Source organism: Macrobrachium rosenbergii, chromosome 13 (genome assembly GCF_040412425.1).
Source record: "Macrobrachium rosenbergii isolate ZJJX-2024 chromosome 13, ASM4041242v1, whole genome shotgun sequence".
Lineage (NCBI taxonomy): Eukaryota > Metazoa > Arthropoda > Malacostraca > Decapoda > Palaemonidae > Macrobrachium > Macrobrachium rosenbergii.
In genome coordinates this window covers 10,901,288-10,919,129 of record NC_089753.1, presented here as the reverse complement: position 1 = coordinate 10,919,129, position 17,842 = coordinate 10,901,288, and the positions used below count along the sequence as shown (strand labels likewise).

General features: G+C 35.9%; 1 protein-coding gene across 1 annotated transcript in view; it reads right to left on the bottom strand.

Moving 5' to 3' along the window:
• Positions 1-17,842, bottom strand: part of LOC136844900 (carboxypeptidase E-like) — a 41,851-nt gene that overhangs the window by 16,850 nt on the left and 7,159 nt on the right. Inside the window, exons 2-10 of the mRNA XM_067114210.1 lie at positions 17,205-17,277; positions 15,674-15,866; positions 13,640-13,836; positions 12,879-13,034; positions 11,695-11,858; positions 8,294-8,430; positions 7,513-7,652; positions 7,104-7,245; positions 5,786-5,968 (exon numbers count right to left, since the gene is read on the bottom strand). Coding sequence (XP_066970311.1) covers positions 5,786-5,968; positions 7,104-7,245; positions 7,513-7,652; positions 8,294-8,430; positions 11,695-11,858; positions 12,879-13,034; positions 13,640-13,836; positions 15,674-15,866; positions 17,205-17,273 — 1,381 coding nt within the window. The 5' untranslated portion in view covers positions 17,274-17,277. The remainder of the gene's footprint in view (positions 1-5,785; positions 5,969-7,103; positions 7,246-7,512; positions 7,653-8,293; positions 8,431-11,694; positions 11,859-12,878; positions 13,035-13,639; positions 13,837-15,673; positions 15,867-17,204; positions 17,278-17,842) is intronic.

The following is a 17,842-nucleotide window of genomic DNA, read 5'->3' as shown; positions in this document are numbered from 1 at the left end:
GGATTTCTTTTTAGAAGTTTTGCTTTAGCCATGTACTTTTTACATTTTGTTTAAATTAGATATTATTTGTCAATAAAATAGTGGCTTTTTGGGGTATCTTTTTATTAAGTTTTCTGTCAGCAGTTGGATTTCTACGGTTTATTTTACATGTTTAGTTTGAACCATTATTCTGTTCTTATTATAGATTTTCGGTCAAAAGAACTTGAGACGGTTTATTTTTCCCATAGTGCCAGTCAAAAGATAAAAGTTTATCAGCAAATGACCACTAATCAATTTTGTCTCAACAAACAACTTTGGACGATTTCTGTTCTGTTAGCTCTAAGCAAATAACTTCAGTGCATTTTTATTCGTCAAACTTCATTTTACGAATATGGTCAGTGTTACTGAGGCACCAGCAAAAGTGAAATTAATCCAATTGCTTTAGTTCTTTCAGCAGCATTACCTGATACTTGCAGAACGTCCTTTAGGCATAAAAAAAAATGTCGACGGAATATCCCCAAACAGTATACATCGAATAACTTACAGTAAAAAATCTGCCAGTGGCGTGAAATTGGAGCTGAAATCTTGACAAAATTTAAGCAATTAAAAAAAGTGATCGAAGGTGAACCGGACAAACTTTTCGCAGAGAGGGAAGTCTTACTGGTGTCTCGGGCCATAACGTTTCGGCTTCATAGCATTCATTCAAGGAGGGTCCTTGTGCGAAATCTGAAGGGTACACTGGCCCCGAGACAGACAACGCTCAGCCAGCTGTGCGTCGTCTTAACCATAGCATTTCAACCTTGAGCGTTATTTCAATGTCTTTAGTATCGTTACTCGTACTTTGCTGTCCTTTATTGATAGAAATAAAGCATTATTATTATTATATTATTACTAATATTTCATTTGAGTGTTTAATCAGTATCCATAGCATCATTACTTCCTAATATGTTGCCATTACTACTGTGGAAATCGATTTCTGATTGCCTCTATGATGATGATGATCATAGCATTCAAGGACACCCTTGCACAAGGTCTGTTGGGTACGTTGCTCCAACAACGGAAGGTTGGCCCGAGCCATAGCATTTTAGCCTCCCGAGTCTCCTAGCACCGGAGGACGCCCTTGCGAGAGGTCTGCAGGGTACGAAGCGTCGACCTTGCGAAGTGCCTGTCCGAGTTTCTTGGCCTTGCAGCAGAGGTCGCGGTGTTTTTGGCCGTCGGGGAGAGGGAAGGGCTTTAAGCGAGCCAAGTATGGTATTGCTAGGAACATTTTTTTTTCTGTAAGTCGGTGGTGTCGTTATTGATTCGTGGTGGCGTAATTTTATTAGAATTATTACCGTTGAGATTAAAGTTCGTACTTGAATTTATTATTATTATTAGTAAGACATTTTATTACCATGAGATTGGACGAAATATATATATATATATATATATATATATATATATATATATATATATATATATATATATATATATATATATAATGATTTTTTTGCTAGTGTTCAGTATATGCTACGGGAACGAATCTCGTCTATAATAAACTAAATCGCCTAAAAATAAAATGAAAGTGGAAATATCCTTTACAACTATTAGCTTAATTTTTTAAGTATCATACTTAGTTGTGACATTATATTATGTATGTGAATTTCTGACGCTGTATCATAAAATATGCATATATTATGTATGCTAAATAATAATAAAAAAAAAATAATCGGCGTCTGTGTAGAACCATCTGACTACTAACCGTAATGACGCTAGCGGATGTTGACTCACTGAGCTTCAAGGTTAGATAAAAAAAAATGTCGATAACATTCAACATAAATACCCGAAATGCGAACTTGTTTCACTAAGATGTCTTCACAAGTGTACAAACCTTATGTATTTACTATAACAAAGAACCTAACGAGCAAGCGTCGTCTATTTGTAAATCAATGCTTTGAAACTCGTCCGTTAGGCAGTTGCATTCTGTTCCATTCATGGAAAGGATGAGACCTTACTCATTTTCTATCCACGGTCCAACTATAGAAGATGAGCTTTGTCCCTCCTTACAAGGTCTTCGAACTATGCGCCGAGGACAAAGAGCCTCGTGACCCCCTTAAAAGCAAGGACAAGGACACGTACCCTCGGACCTTGTACGAGGTCGTCCTTGCCTGCTATAAAAATCGTTACCGATGCCGAGGCCGTAAAGGATAAATTGTAGACTCCAGTGAACGACGCTCCAATTATAAGCGACCTTTTAAACTCGTACCAAATATTTACAGATACACACGCAAGCTATCCGCATCTCCTTTCCGCAACTTTTTATAGCATTAAAAGAACGTTAGGGTAACCTTTTGAATGACCTTAGACTACGTACCCATTTTCTAAACCATATCCATTTTCTAAAACCAAGCACATTTTCTTTTTTTCCACTGCACTGCGATAATATAGAAGAAACACCTGCAAGGGCACGGGAGAGGGAACTTTTGTCATTAGATAACACGGAAGTTAAAAATAGAGTTGTTACGTAAGCGAGTCAACGTTCTCTGTAGTCCTTACACACGGAAGTGTCATAGCCCCTCCCACGAGTCCCTATGAAACCATTCGAGGTAACCTTCACAGAACATAAGACTCGTCTAATTGATTTCCTCGCGAAGGCCAAGGTCGTTATGTCCCAGTAAGGTCGAGTCCATTAGTGCTAACTTTAGTAAGGGTTTATTTCGATGGATTTCCTTATCGTGTTTCTTTTGTGAAGTTTACTTCCTTATAACTTTTGTATGGAAAGAATTTAAACTGAAAGAGACTTGAAACTAAAAGAGACAAAGAAAATGGAGATGAATAACAATTAGCGCTCCCTATTTGCAGTCTCCTGTCAACTCCCGTTTTCCTTGTGGTAGGAAGACTAGACTGGGCGACTCCAATTTCAGTCAGTGGGGGAGGAAGGTTCTCAGTCGCTATAGTATACGCTCTGGTGCAGCAATTTAATCGATACTGATAAACTTTTCGATATTATCTCGTTGTTAAATTTTGTTATTATGTGTATAGAAGCGTTTTATAGAAGATATATCCATAAAGGTAGATATCGGTAGTACTTCGACATGGTCTAGAAACGGCCCAGTGTTCTCCCCCGCCAAATAAATGCAGCATTCCGTCAACGTGTGTGGTCCACCGAGTGCTGGGCCACCCACGTTGATGTTGGGACCACACACGTCGAAGCTGCCTTCTGTGTAACTCCCTCAGTAACCTCCCCCCCTCCCCTCCCATCACCCTTCCCATTCCATCCATTCCCTCTCTCCGTCCTTCCCTTGTCGAGAGGGATGTGGAGGGGGGGGGGGCGCTGTGGTTATTGTCAGGCGGTACCCAGGTAGGAGAACCCTAAATTTCGTGGAAATGTCCATTTCGTTTTTGGCCAATGATTGATTATAGTGGTTGCTGTAAGTCACACTATAATCTTGGTCTCCCTTTTTAAACTAAAAAAAAAGAATGCGGTGAATTGTATTGTTTAAACAATGGCGTTAATATTATTAGGGGGAATGGCTTAATGTGCGTCATACAGAAGAGCGTCGTAAAATACATACAGAAGAGCGTAGTTGAGTATATCGTAAAATACATCTTATATTTAAAATAATTTGTGAAATTCATTCAACAGCTGCATTTATAATTATTATCGTTATTATTATTTGGTGATAATGTTCGCTAAAAGTACGTAGAAGGAGAGTTTTATGAAATTAATAAGTTATAGAAAAGGAGTAATATGAGTAACAGCCTAGGTTGCGATCAAATTGTCGAGATATGACTGTTTCAGCTTTGGCAATTACAATATTCATTCTTTATTTTACCCTTTTCTTGCGTTTTCTCTTATAGCTTCGCTAGCTTCGTTTGCCCATTATTGCACATGAATGAGTGAGACACTATGAATAATAACAATAATAGCAATAATAATTAGACTTTTCATTCTTGTTCTTCCGTTTAAGACAGTAAATAATTATAATTAAATGAGTTTTTCCTACTATGCTTTCGCTAATGGTTATTTGTTACTGCGGAGGAATTTTGGACTGAAAGAGAAGAATCGTTAACTTCAGTTTAAAATCGTTCTATTTTGAGTTGCGTTTGTGGTTCAGTATGTTTTTCAAGATTATGTTAGTGGTTGGTTTAACCTTTAGGGGAGGGAGAGAGAGAGAGAGAGAGAAAGAGAGAGAGAGAGGATTTCGAATATGATACTGAACGACGCTTTGAATCAAATTATCGCAAACTGTGGTAGGGAATGAAATCTCCGGAAGAAGTTTGAGAGAGAGAGAGAGAGAGAGAGAGAGAGAGAGAGAGAGAGAGAGAGAGAGAGAGAGAGAGAGAGAGAGAGATTAGTCTGATTTCTTGTGATTCATTAGTATATATATATATATATATATATATATATATATATATATATATATATATATATATATATATATATATATATATATATATATATATATATATATATATATATATATATATATATATATATATATATATATATATATATATATATATATATATATATATATATATATATATATATATATATATATATATATCAGTCAGACATATCAAGGATTGATATGGTATAAAAACATCTTTATTTTTGCCGATTTCAAGACAACTAGTCTCATTTTCATGCAATAAAAGAATAAATATTGAGAATACATATGAACTATATGTACAAATGTTTTTTAAGAGATTTTTGTATTTTTTTTTTCAATATTTATTTTTTATTGCATTGAAATGATAGTTGTCTTGAAACGTCGGCAAAAATAAAGATGTTTTTATGTACCAGTCTGTTTCAAAATCCTTTATATATATATATATACACAACACATATTATATATATATATATATATATATATATATATATATATATATATATATATATATATATATATATATATATATATATATATATATATATATATTATATATTATTTTAGGGCATAAAGATAATAAATGAAATTACATAAAGATAAAAGAGGAAAAACGATATTTCGTTATATTTGAATACGAAACTCTAGTGATTTTGTTCACTACAGGATGTGTAACTTTTATTGCTTTTGCGAATTTTCCACCTCCTATCATTATTGTTATTATTATTATTTTAACGTCCGTTTTATTATTGATCACTGTTGAAGGTCAACTACTGTCGGGAATTCCGCCCTGTTGTGTATATGTTTATGAAACTGCTAATTTTTTAACTAAGGTCTTTTTTTGTTTGTTATATATCTGCATTTTGTATTTGTATCTGACCCTGAGCTGCAATCAAATATATTAGTGTTAATATGAGAAATGTTATTAGTTTACTTTGGGCCAAAATATGCGGATTTTTATGGTTACGTTAACCACATCTAAGTAAATAAAAACGACCAGCATGCAATGAACTCTTACCATCTCGATTCCCTAATACTTATGGGTACTTTTCAGTTGAAAACATGGAGAGAGAGAGAGAGAGAGAGAGAGAGAGAGAGAGAGAGAGAGAGAGAGAGAGAGAGAGGGAGAGAGAGAGGGAATTTAAACTATGATACTTATCAACATTTTAAATAAAAGTCATCGCAAGCTGTGTTAAACATCTCTCGGGAAGAGGAAGTTTGAGAGAGAGAGAGAGAGAGAGAGAGAGAGAGAGAGAGAGAGAGAGAGAATCTAGACTATGATATGTATCAACATTATAAATAGACTAGCCATAATCTGTGGTAGGAATAAACAGTCTCAGGAAGAAGTAGTTTGAGAGAGAGAGAGAGAGAGAGAGAGAGAGAGAGAGAGAGAGAGAGAGAGAGAGAGAGAGAGAGATATTCATCAGACTCACCAAAGGCTGAGGCAAGAAAGGGCTCCTCAGGGATTGGCGTGAGGTCGAAGTCCCTCCTGATGGCCTCAGAGTGCCCGGGGTTGGTGACGGTCACCTCGTGGGTGAGGGGCATGTAGCCCTCGGCAGAGGCCGTCACTTCGTACTCGCCAGGGACCAGGAGACGCCAGTAGTCCCCTTCGTGTACTGGAAATTATTAGTCAATCAATTTGATGCGGTCAGCCCTCTGAAGATATCCGCAAAATTTCATCTTAGAATTAATTTTGATTATTACTTTCATTTATTGAGGATTGAAAGTTGGAAACGATTGGATTGGAAGCTAAAAACATGCTGAAGATAACGTATATAATTATTTTTTGTTGTTAAGTGAATTTTGCTTTTGAGATATTAAGATAAAAACGCTGAAATTATTTTTTTTTTTTTTGATGTATGTAGATGACGAGAGATAATTCACAATTTTCTTTAAATCCAATTATTTTATCATGAAGTAGATAACCCAAGTGAGGGTGGCATAGTTTTGTAATTATTTTGATTGCATTGTCAAACGCAAAATATCATTGAAAAATGTTAAATCGACTTATATACAAGATAATACTTTAATTAGTTTTTCCTTACTGGTAGCTAAAGTAATCATGTGAACTAATGATATGAACTCGAATATCAAAACGTCTTCACATTCGAGTTGTTTACAAGTAGCCTACTATTAATTTAGAAGAGTAGACAGGATGCGGAATTTACCTAAATCTTGATACAAAAAATATTCCTGGAAAGAATATTTATACATGTACGAATCTCGAGGACTTAGAGTAATTAAATTAGATATTTGACTTAATTTTTAAAAATGTATTAAAATCCCAAATAGTTTAAATACACTTTTTCTTTTAATTAAATGTAATAAATTTTAACGACTGTTTACCATATCTTTGCTTATTCTCTGCAGTAAATCCTTCTCTCGTGCTGTGTATTTCCTGGTATTCTACGTTTGTCATTTTGTCCATTTTTATTTTTGCAATTTTCTCATTGTTAAATTAATGTAGCCTAATGTCAGCATGGCATCTTCTTATCACCATTAAACCAGCATAGCCACGCTGGTCTTATCTGAAGTATCCTTCTACTGTACCTCCGCTCATATTCTCTTTCTTCCATCTGACTTTCCTATCTCTCTAACATTTGTTTCATAGTGCAACTGCGAGGTTTTCCTCCTGTTACACCTTTTAAACCGTTTTAACTGTCAATTTCCGTTTCAGCGCTGAATGACATCATAGGTCCCAGCGCTTGGCCTTTGGCCTAAATTCTATATCGTATTCTGTTCTATTCTTACCTGAAGTAACGTCATGGTAGATGTGGTCATCGCGAGTGTGTGTGTCGTTTATCCTTGTCACGTTCTTGACGTGTATGACGGCATTTGGAATGCCCTGTCCCGTCTGCGAGTCTCGCACAACGCCTTTCACTCCTGTGTGAATCTGTCGAGAGTGAGTTTGTTATTATTATTATTATTATTATTATTATTATTATTATTATTATTATTATCATCGAAGAAGGGACCATAAAAAGCCAAAAACACAATTAAAAAAGCTAGGCTGAAGACTTGGTGAATATGTAATTTTAGTCAGTGCTTTGTTGGGTTTTATCCAAATTGCAAAAGAAGCCTTGAATTACAGTAAAATTCGCCCCATTGCGAACTACTCGCCATATGCTTAGTGTAATGTAGCCGTCAATGGTTTAATTACCTGCCACATGAACTCCATCATTGCATGCTTGTTGTCGAGCCATTCCTGCTCAAGAGCACCTCCCGGCGGGTATTTGTCGCAGCCTACCTCCAAGGTGATTTCCATGTCATTCGAGGACAGATAATTGAAGTCCTGCATACCTGGAGAAAGGAGTAGTAATTACGTCACATAACAACAACGCCTTGCGTATGGTATTATATATATAAATATATATATATATATATATATATATATATATATATATATATATATATATATATATATATATATATATATATATATATATATTGTTTTTAAGAAACATATATTTTTGTTAGTCATTTATATAGTTTTTGTTTTTAAGAAAGTTTTTTTTTAGTTAGTTTTGTTTTTAAGAAATTTTTTTTGTTAGTGTTTTGTAGTTTTTGGATTTATTAAGCAGTTGTAAGATGAGAGAATATGTAAAATTGTATTATTATGTGAGATTGAAGTTTATTTCTGGGGGGGTGGAATCCTCATTGTGAGAATAATTAATGTTCCGTTTCACCACTGAGACATGACACAAGGTTTGCCTGAAACGCGAACACGTTAATTAATGCTGTCGAAGTAACCCTTAAAAAGAAATTCAAGCCAAACTTAAGCTAAAACTTAATAAAAAAAAAAAAATAGAGAGAGGAGGCAAGCAAGTGATCACATTTTTACTCTATTCATTTTTTTCTTGTTTCCATGAGTTCTGACACTGATATAAGGCTTTGTTTTGCCCTCACCGATGGCCTTTGCGAAAAATGAGAATGCCCCTTACCGCCTCGCACGCTGTACCAGGCTGCGCCGTTGGTGACTCCTCCATCCTGGCCGAAGGAGTAATCCCCAGGAGTACAGGGAGGCCTCTTTGGGTCTGACATCCGGGGATGCGTGTCGGCGTAGATTTGTGCTAAGTGTCTGAAAGATGAAGGTAGGAAGTTTTCATTCTGAATGCAGAAGCCTGATGGGATCGGCAACCCACTAGTTCCATTTTAAAGATGTCCCCACCTTCTGTTACTTCTTTCAAATGACACCATATTCTTTGGAAGCTTGAATTTTAAGACAGTGCCCTCTGTGAGCCTGTTCCATATGAATAGGGGTTCATCTTCTGAATAATAATAATAATAACAAAAAGAAAAAAGGCCGCCTGCCTAACTCTGACCCAAGAAACTAAAGGTGGCGAGAGCTTTAATTATTTTTCCCCTTAAATAATGCAGAGGCCGAGGTGGACAACCCAGTGTTCTAATCTAGCCAAGTCTGAAGGCTATGACAAATAGAGAGGTAAGGTAAAAGTTGGATTAAACCCAAAGAAAGCTGTTAGAGCACGATGTTACCCATGCTAATTTTACAAAGATCTATACAGATGGATCAAAGTCAGATAGTGGTGTTGGTTGCGCTGTTATCCTTGGTGATACAGCGTACACAGCTAAATTACCTGACTCTGCATCAATATTTACTGCCGAATTAACAGCCGTAGTCTCTGCCCTAGATTTAGTTTTTCAAAGTAGTGACTCTAATTTTGTCATATACTCAGACTCTAGAAGCGCCTCAGAAGTTATTAAAAAATTTAATAGCTTTCATCCATTAATTCAAAAAGTTCAGGAGTGGCTTTTTCTTATATATTGTAGGCGTAAATTAGTCTTTGTGTTGGGTCCCTTCTCACGTGGGGATTCGCGGAAACGAGATGGCAGACAGGGAAGCGAAAGCTGCAAGTATTTTATCAGAAACCTCTTTCAGAAAAGTGCCTCATTCAGACCTAAAAGGTCCCATTAGATCTTATGTTTTAAGTAAATGGCAAGAAAGGTGGACTTCTCCTCTTCTTGCCAATAATAAGAAATATAGAAACATTAGGGATAATATACTACCGTGGTCTTCGTCATTCCAGCTTGACAGATGAACAAAGGTTATTTTAACCAGATTAAGGATTGGGCACACTCGTCTAACCCATCAGTTTATTTTAAAGGAAGCAGCCCTCCAGAGTGTGCTTACTGTGACGAGACACTAACAGTGGAGCGCATTCTGGTGGTCTGCCCCAGATATTTTAACCAAAGAGAAAGATATTTTCAGGGTAAATTCCTGTCTGATATTTTGGGAGATGAAGCAGATATTTCTGCTATCATCTCTTTTTTAAAGTGTGTTAAAATTTTTTTACGATATTTAATTTATTTCTTAATATATTTATTACATCAGGTAGTATTTTAATGACATTAAATTTTTTATTATGTATATATCACATAATTTATTAAACTTCATACCCTTATTTATTGGTCACATCACTTCACTTTATTTATTAATCATTTCCTCCATGAATTCATAACTTTAACATAATTTATTTTCTCTCCATTAGGGCGCTGAATGGCCTTCTTGGCCCCAGTGCCTGGGCTTTTACCCTAAATATCATACATCCATCCACCCAAAGAAAGCTGGAGACTGTCTTTGTAAATATGTTTATTTACGAGGGGAATGAGGCACACTATCAAGTGGAAGATACAAAAAAATTTGTAATATTCCAATTAACCTAATTCTCGAGGTAATAAACTGACTTACAATTAATGACTGTGAAAGTATCATTATTATTATGCAAAAGCTAAGTTTGGAAGAAATTTTTCTACTCATATCCAATGTTGGTCATACTTAAAGAGGAAAACGAAGGAGGTATGCCCCTAGTTTACGATAATCAGAATAAACAGAACAGTGATTTTGTGTCTTGATTTTATTATTTAAATCACTTTTCCCTTCTCTGCAGGAATGCCGCCATCGTGAAGCTGGGGATGAATGAAAAGAAAAAGGCCTCAGAATGCCGACTAGTGCCGTGGGTCTTAACAGAAACAGAGGTATAAGTGCAGTCTACTCTTGCTCTGTAGTCCCTGTCTTCTTTCTGCTTTACTAAACAAAACGTAGCTGCATAAATGTAGTTTAAATTTGTTGTTGATGGTAATGTTTTCTCAATAACCCGTTATCTTTATTGTAATTTTACTCGTAATTTCATATTTCCTTCACTGCTAAACCTGTGTGGGGTTTAGTGTGATGCAACTTTGAAATGAAGCAAATAATTTTGTTGAACCCTAAAATTTGAGGGAAATAGGTTGTTTATGACACTATACAATTACAGAATTTTACATGAATTTTCTTAGTGTTATCATATAAAGGTGCGGTTTATATTTAAGAGTATTCATTTTTAGCTGCTAGACAAGAAACAAAATAGGCTTCCTTATGGACTAGCCACTCCATATTTGACTTTTGAGCTTCAGCGTCAAGCTTAGTTTGGAATGAAAAGACCCTTGCCTTTTGTATCTTGATATCAAATAAGTGCTTTTGTCTGTCAAAATACTATAGTAGTCGAAAGGGCTGTAACAACAACAAACGGGGAATAATGCTGGTCCTCGGATTCCTTCGAAATAAAACCAGACGTTTATAGGTCTTTAATTTTCCATCCTTGTGGTCTGTCTGCCAGTCTTATGCTAGATAACTGGAAAAGACTGGCGATGATTAAATGAGTTGAGAGAGTAAACAGTGGAGACTGTATGAGCTACGAAAGGAACAAGTTTGGACGAAGTTAGGACCGAAGTTAGAACTTCACCGAAACATATGAGGTAGGAAAAGAACAAGTTTGAGACATTAAAAACTCAAACTTGAGCTGAATACGGAATATTTTAGGACAGCATTAAAATTTCACCGAAATATATTACTTAGGAAAGGAAGAAATGTGGATAGCATTAAAAATTCGCAAAATCATATGAGCTAAAAAGGAAGAACAAGTCTGAACAGCGTAAACAACTCATGGAATCGTGCTAGCTGGGAAAGGAACAGGTTTTGACAACGTTAAAAATGCATTGAAACACTTTTAGGAGATGCTAAAAACTCAATAATATATAAGCTACGTGAGCAACAAGTTTGAACAGAACATGAGGTATGAAAGGAACAAGTTTGAGTGAGCGTTAAAAACTCAAATATATGAGTTACTTTAGGAATAATATTAGACGAGGCTAAGAAATCACTGAAATGGATGAGCTAGGAGAGGAACAAGTAGGGATAACATTAAAAATCCACAGAAACCTATACACAGAAAAAGAAGTTTAGGACATGCTAAAAATTCACTGACATATATGACTTGGGAAAGAAATGAGTTTTGGGTAATTTTGAAAACTCAAAATGTATGAGTTACGACTTGAAAAAACTCACTTGAACGTATCATCGTCAGGACTCCTTGCGTACTCTTGGGCGGCGCCCGACCTGGAGGCGTCGTAGGGGTAGTTAGCCACCAGGTCACCTCCATGGTAGTTGGCAGAGAGGACGAAGGGAATGTTCATTATCCACTCCATGGCGGCCCAGGTCTCAGGCTGAGGCTGAACGAGGAAATAGGAAGGAATAGTGTCTCATTTTTTTAGTATTATTATTTTCCCCTGACTGGTGACTTCAGATAAGAGGTAAAGGAAGCCAGTAGTCGTTTGACCGTATTAATGTTTTATTTCTGAATCGAGGATGAACTCCCCGCTGCAAAAATTTACCAATCGTGAATTGTTTCCTACGCAAACACAGGTAGCACCATGCACCTAAATCTTGCATGTGCTTTCTAGCTTCCTAAATAAGTTAATTGCAATTGTTCGTTAAACATTATTTTTATAATCATCATAATCATCAGAGATTTCATTAACCTGAATACTTGTCACATTCAGTCTACAGACTACACTCTTAATTTGTTTTTGTCATGGAACAGGAATGTTGAACGATGAAGTTAAATTTTTTTTATCTGTATTGCAGAAACTTAATAAATCTTTCAGGCAAAATGCAATATAAACTCGGAAAATTATTAATTTCTGTTGATGTCCCAAAGCATAAATTTAATTTTAATGTTCACCGCGAAAATGGGTGTTTAAAACGAAACGTTTAATCATGTATAATATATAGGTTTAGAAAAACAGAATTAACAATATTTCCTGGTGATCCAAGAGGCAGAGACTGTTCATCGGGTATTTCAAAGGAATTTGTATATGCTAAGCCAATTATAACAAATATTCATGTTAGTTTCCCATTTGCAGAGGTTAAATAAACTTTTGTTATTTACTAGTAATATGGGGCTACAGGGAGTTCATTAATTATTCAAGATAGTTTTCATTTTCTAAGCCGGACCCAAAAATATGTAATTTTGAAATGTCACCCCAGCGATAGAAATTGCAATATGACTGAGTTTATTATCCATTTGGGGGTATGGCTGCGGGATGGCCCAATAGGTCGTTTGGAAAATGTCCAAAGGCCCAGAGGCGATCCATCCAATAGAGTCGGAAAATTAAAAGCGTAATTAAAATTAATGATCATTTGTGTCACCCTGGATACAGGTAGCACAGAATTAGTTTTATTTCCTTTACCTGGTGGTCCAGGGCCCGGAAGTGGTCCATCAAATGGTTGTTGTGCTGAACGTGCCGGATCTCGTTGCTGTACATGATCCGGTCCAGGTCGGGGAAGTCGCGGTTCAGGTCGACGCTGTTGTTATTGGCTCGACCTGTGAGGTAGTCCTTACCTCCCTGTTCATGAAAGGGAAGATTATTCATACTTCTCATTGCAAACACCGATGGGATAGGCAATTAAAACACAGAATTTAATCTATTATAAACTTTATAGCCTGCGCATTTCATTCTACTCTGTCCCGTAGTAATATTTTCCACTTCTCGTTATCTGGTTACATTCTTTTTCTTATATTTACGGTTTTTCCAGACGGTGTATGTTCCCAAATCTGACGTTCAACTTTAACAGACTCTGTGTTTTTGGCTTTATGATAAGCACAAAGTCTGTTCAGTAAGAAAAAGCCTATATTATAGCCTGCACTTTAGTATTTTCTAGATATTTTACAGCTAACACTAATTCTACATAGTTCCCAACATAAACTATAAACTTTTAATCTTACCATTCAATTTAAGAGATTTATCAAAAAATTATCACCTTTAAAATGGCAGCATAGCAAGAAATGATGATAATGATGTAGCTGACAAGTGTAGAAAGCCGTTAAGTTGAGGTGTTACTATAATAGATCTACTATAATAGATCTATCCTTTTCAAGCTCATTACTTTAACCCGAAATTGTAAAAACCTTGCATTTAAGACTCCGAAAACTGAATTAACATAAACAGACCGTTTCTGTTGCTAGCTGCCATCCATCTGGATTGAGAGAGGGCAAGAGATGGATCCTGGTCGCAGATATTAGCTTCCGGATGTCCTTGTCCTTCTCCAGCCAGGCGGTGCAGAGGTAATCCGCCAGCCCGAGGAGCAGCTCTCGTCCGACGACCTCGTTCCCGTGCATGTTGGCCACGTACTTGAATTCTGGCTTAACTGCGGAAGAAGAGGAAGTCAGGTTTGGTCTTCCTTTATATTTCACTTTCCAGGTCAGTTTATTATTATTATTATTATTATTATTATTATTATTATTATTATTATTATTATTATTGTTATTATTGTTGTTGTAAAAGAAACTCGAATGGCTAGATTCTTCTCAGAGCGAAAGATAAGCTTAATATTTAGAGTCTGAGCGGTAATTTCAGCTTGCAGGTCATTGTAGAATTTTTTTTTTTTTTTCATTTATTTTTTAGTATAAGAGCAGAGACTTAATGGATGAAAATTTGAGGGAAATTTAAACAAGAATTCAGACAAACCGGTTTTAATTTCAGCTTGCAGACCAGTAAAATAGTCTTTTATGATGGACAAAGACGGAATGACATAATTGCCAAAAATCACTTTCTCCCGATGCGAGATAACGTGTTAATGGGCCTCTAAAATGATGAGTAGCGAGTTGTTATTAAAAACTATCAACAGCTGTAGGCCTGTTATTATCTTGCAGAATTTATCTGTTCAAGAAATCCATTTAAAGAAGAATAAAGTTTGATATATTAAGGTATGTTCATCAGAATTGTCATGATTTCTCCTTGTCATGATCATCATTCTTTTTTTGTTTATTCTTGGGAGGTCGTCTACTCGACCATCATTCGGTGCGTCAGATGTCCCATTTTACATATTAATTCTTGCGTATAAGTAACTTGAAAAATTAGCTGTTCAGAGTCATTATTTTTTGTAAGTAAATGCCTTTTTAATTCCTTCGTGAATAACCCCAGTTTTTCGTGTCTCGTTAGTTCCATGGGTCAGACAAGCGAAGTCTGGGTGCCTTGTGATTTGAACCTTTTCCATTACAATAGCTATTCACAGTTTCTTTGAATGAAGAAAACATTTTCACTAGAATGCTTTTTCTAATCATATGGACTGTAGGAACAAAGCGCATTTTAAAGAGATAAAGAACAAGTTCATTTTTATCACCGTGTTTTAGGTGATAGGGCGTTTGTAATCTATGTTAAGTCAGATTTGTCCAAAACATACTGCTTGTGAGGTTTCTATATGAGGATTCTCTGGAATTTTCTATTAAGCTCTGAAAGGTAACGTAGACTGGAGTTTTAATTTCCTGCGTATGGCTTATAATTTTAGGTGTACATTGTTTTAATTTTAACATTCTTGTTACCCATTTGAATATTTTTGACAGGTTTGCAAAGTGATAACCATTCATTTTACTGTAGTTTATTAATGACAAAAGTATCAGTAAGGAATCTATTACAGTATATATACACTATATCTCACAAAGCTAATGAAAATGAACATCCTCAAGAAGAAAAACTTTCAACTTGCGGAGAGGCAAAGATGAGGCAAAGGTTTCATTATGGCATTTTTCTCAGAAATCCCAAAAATGAAAATGCATTCATCAAGATTTCTCGTGCTAACCATTCATACGTTGATTTGCTTTTGAATGGAATGCGCCATTTTCTTTAGGAAAGTTTCATTTTCAACCTTTGTGGTGATGAGAGATGAATGTAATCTTCTTTTGAAAGAGACATAATGTACGGTCACTAAATTTCCCAATGGCCTCATATGATCAGTCCTTCTATTATAAAATTGGTGAAAAGATTGTTTTAGAAATCGTAGCTCGATTTTCCGGTAGACTTGCGTTAGTTTTGATATGAATAACAGCAATTTTTAAGAGAGAGAGAGAGAGAGAGAGAGAGTATAAATATTTGTGTCAGCTTTACTGTGAAGACAGTCTCTCATTCATGTTTAAGAGGGAGAGAAGCAGCAAATGTTTCTATAATTATTACAAGAAAGGGGAACACGGTTAGAAATTCACACTTACGCAGTTCATGGTTTCCGGGATTTGCTGAAAACTCGATGACCCAGAGGGGAACATTCCTGACGGAGGGTTTACTGAGGGCGTAGAGTCTGGTCACTTCGGGGCACCTCTTGGTCACATTTCGGAGGACGTCCTCGAGTTCCTTATTGTTATGGTGTTTCCATTCGAAGCCCGATACTGATGATAGTGGCTTACTCTGGTCGGCAAGAAATGGAATATTGTAGTTAGCAGTGGTATGATAATGTGTAAATAATATTGAAGAACTGGTACTACGGATGCTATGTTAGCGTACATTATGCTGATAACATACGCAACCAAAATATCTTTTTAAGTGAAGAATTTCGGTGGCAAGTAAGAATTTTATCATTAAATGAAGGAAATTGCAAAGATCTTATAACATAATTATTGGCAGTGATAGTTTCTTTCAGCGTAACTCCATTTTGTGGAAGTGAAGAATTTATGTCATGGTAACTCTATTCAGCTGAACAATAAGAACTGAACAATAAAAGGCTTAAAGACTAGGCATTATTAGCATGAGGAGAAGAGAAAAATAACCTAAAGGACACTCGCTATTATTATCATGAGTGGGACAGCTGCAACCCCAGTTGGAAATGCAGGTCGTTACAAGCCGGAGGGCTCCATTAGAGAATGCATCCCAGTAAGGAAATAGAAATAACTAGTGTAAAGAATAAACTGCGAAGGGAAAATAACAAGAAAAAAATCAAGATAATTAAATTGTGAACCTTTCTGAGCTTTCGCATCGCCAAAGGCTTGACTACATGACTTGGAAAGTCATCCCATAATTTACTCACAGCTGGAACAAAACTTCTTTAAAACTTTGTGGTTTGGAATCTCAAAAAAAAAAAAAATAAAATAAAATAAATAAATAAAAATAAAAATAAAATAAAATAAAATAAAATGGCTTATCTGGTACTACGTGGTGAATGGTATAGTCTGGGAAGATCTGAATGCAAAGAGATTATCAGAATTATGGAAAGTCATGTACACATGCACAATGAGTTGTCGACTGACAGTGCCAGAGATTAAGCCGAGATCTGCAATAAGGAATGTAAGAGAAGTTTGTTTTAGCCAGTATTGAAGATTTACGATGCCAGTCACGGTGAACTATATTCAAAACATGGCAGAAGAAATGAATGATAATATTTCCTAGGATATACGGGTGTCCTAGGATACTGAGAGAATCTGACTATGCCATTTATTGTGCAAATGAAGAGCTAGACCGGATATGTCTCAAAAGTGAAATTGCAATAAAAAACGACAGTTGTAATTTAAATGAGTTGCGTTTAGTTGAAGAAACACTATCAATAAAAAGATCGGGGTTGGGATGGTGGGCGGGGATTTTAATAATTTTATGTATGTTAATTTGAGAGAATAAGCAATCAAGAGAATGGATTGGTTCAAATAGAGTAGAGTAGATCGTCTTGCATGACAAGTGGTTTTGAGTTGCTTTTGGTAGCAAGAGCCCTGAAGGCATAAGGCCAACTGCAACAACAGCAAAGGGTCTAAATCTTACCTTGGCTACAGAAGCGGCATAGCAGCTCCCGGCGACGAGCAAAACTATTACAAATGACCAATTTTTCATGACTCTGGAAATGGAAAATAATCTCACGTTAGCTTATTTTATACAAGAACTAAATCCTTCATGTGTGTGTGTGTGTGTGTGTGTGTGTGTGTGTGTGTGTGAGAGAGAGAGAGAGAGAGAGAGAGAGAGAGAGAGAGAGAGATTTTCAAAATTTAATCAGTTGTGAACGAAAACGTATAAGTCTTTCGATGCGTCCACACTACAGCATAATATATAGAAACTCGCCGCCAACTTATCGCGTGCATATCACAAACAGGTTGAAAACAGGTCAGCGACCGTAATTAGAAACGAACCATATGGACGCACCCTTAGAAACAACTTGAATGTAAAGCTGAAGATATTTCTGAATGATATAGAAGGTAAAAGACTGAAATTAGTGTAAGTGAAAAGGTGCATAAGGTAGGCTAATACATTGGAAGAAAAAGCATGATCATACGTTTTGATGAAATATTTAGATTTTGCCATCACTTCTGTGTCAATTTATGCTGATACATTTGTGGAAGTGAAAAGGTGCATTAAGTAAACAGATAAGTGGAGGTATTGTTTATGTTAGATAAAAGTGTTTGAGG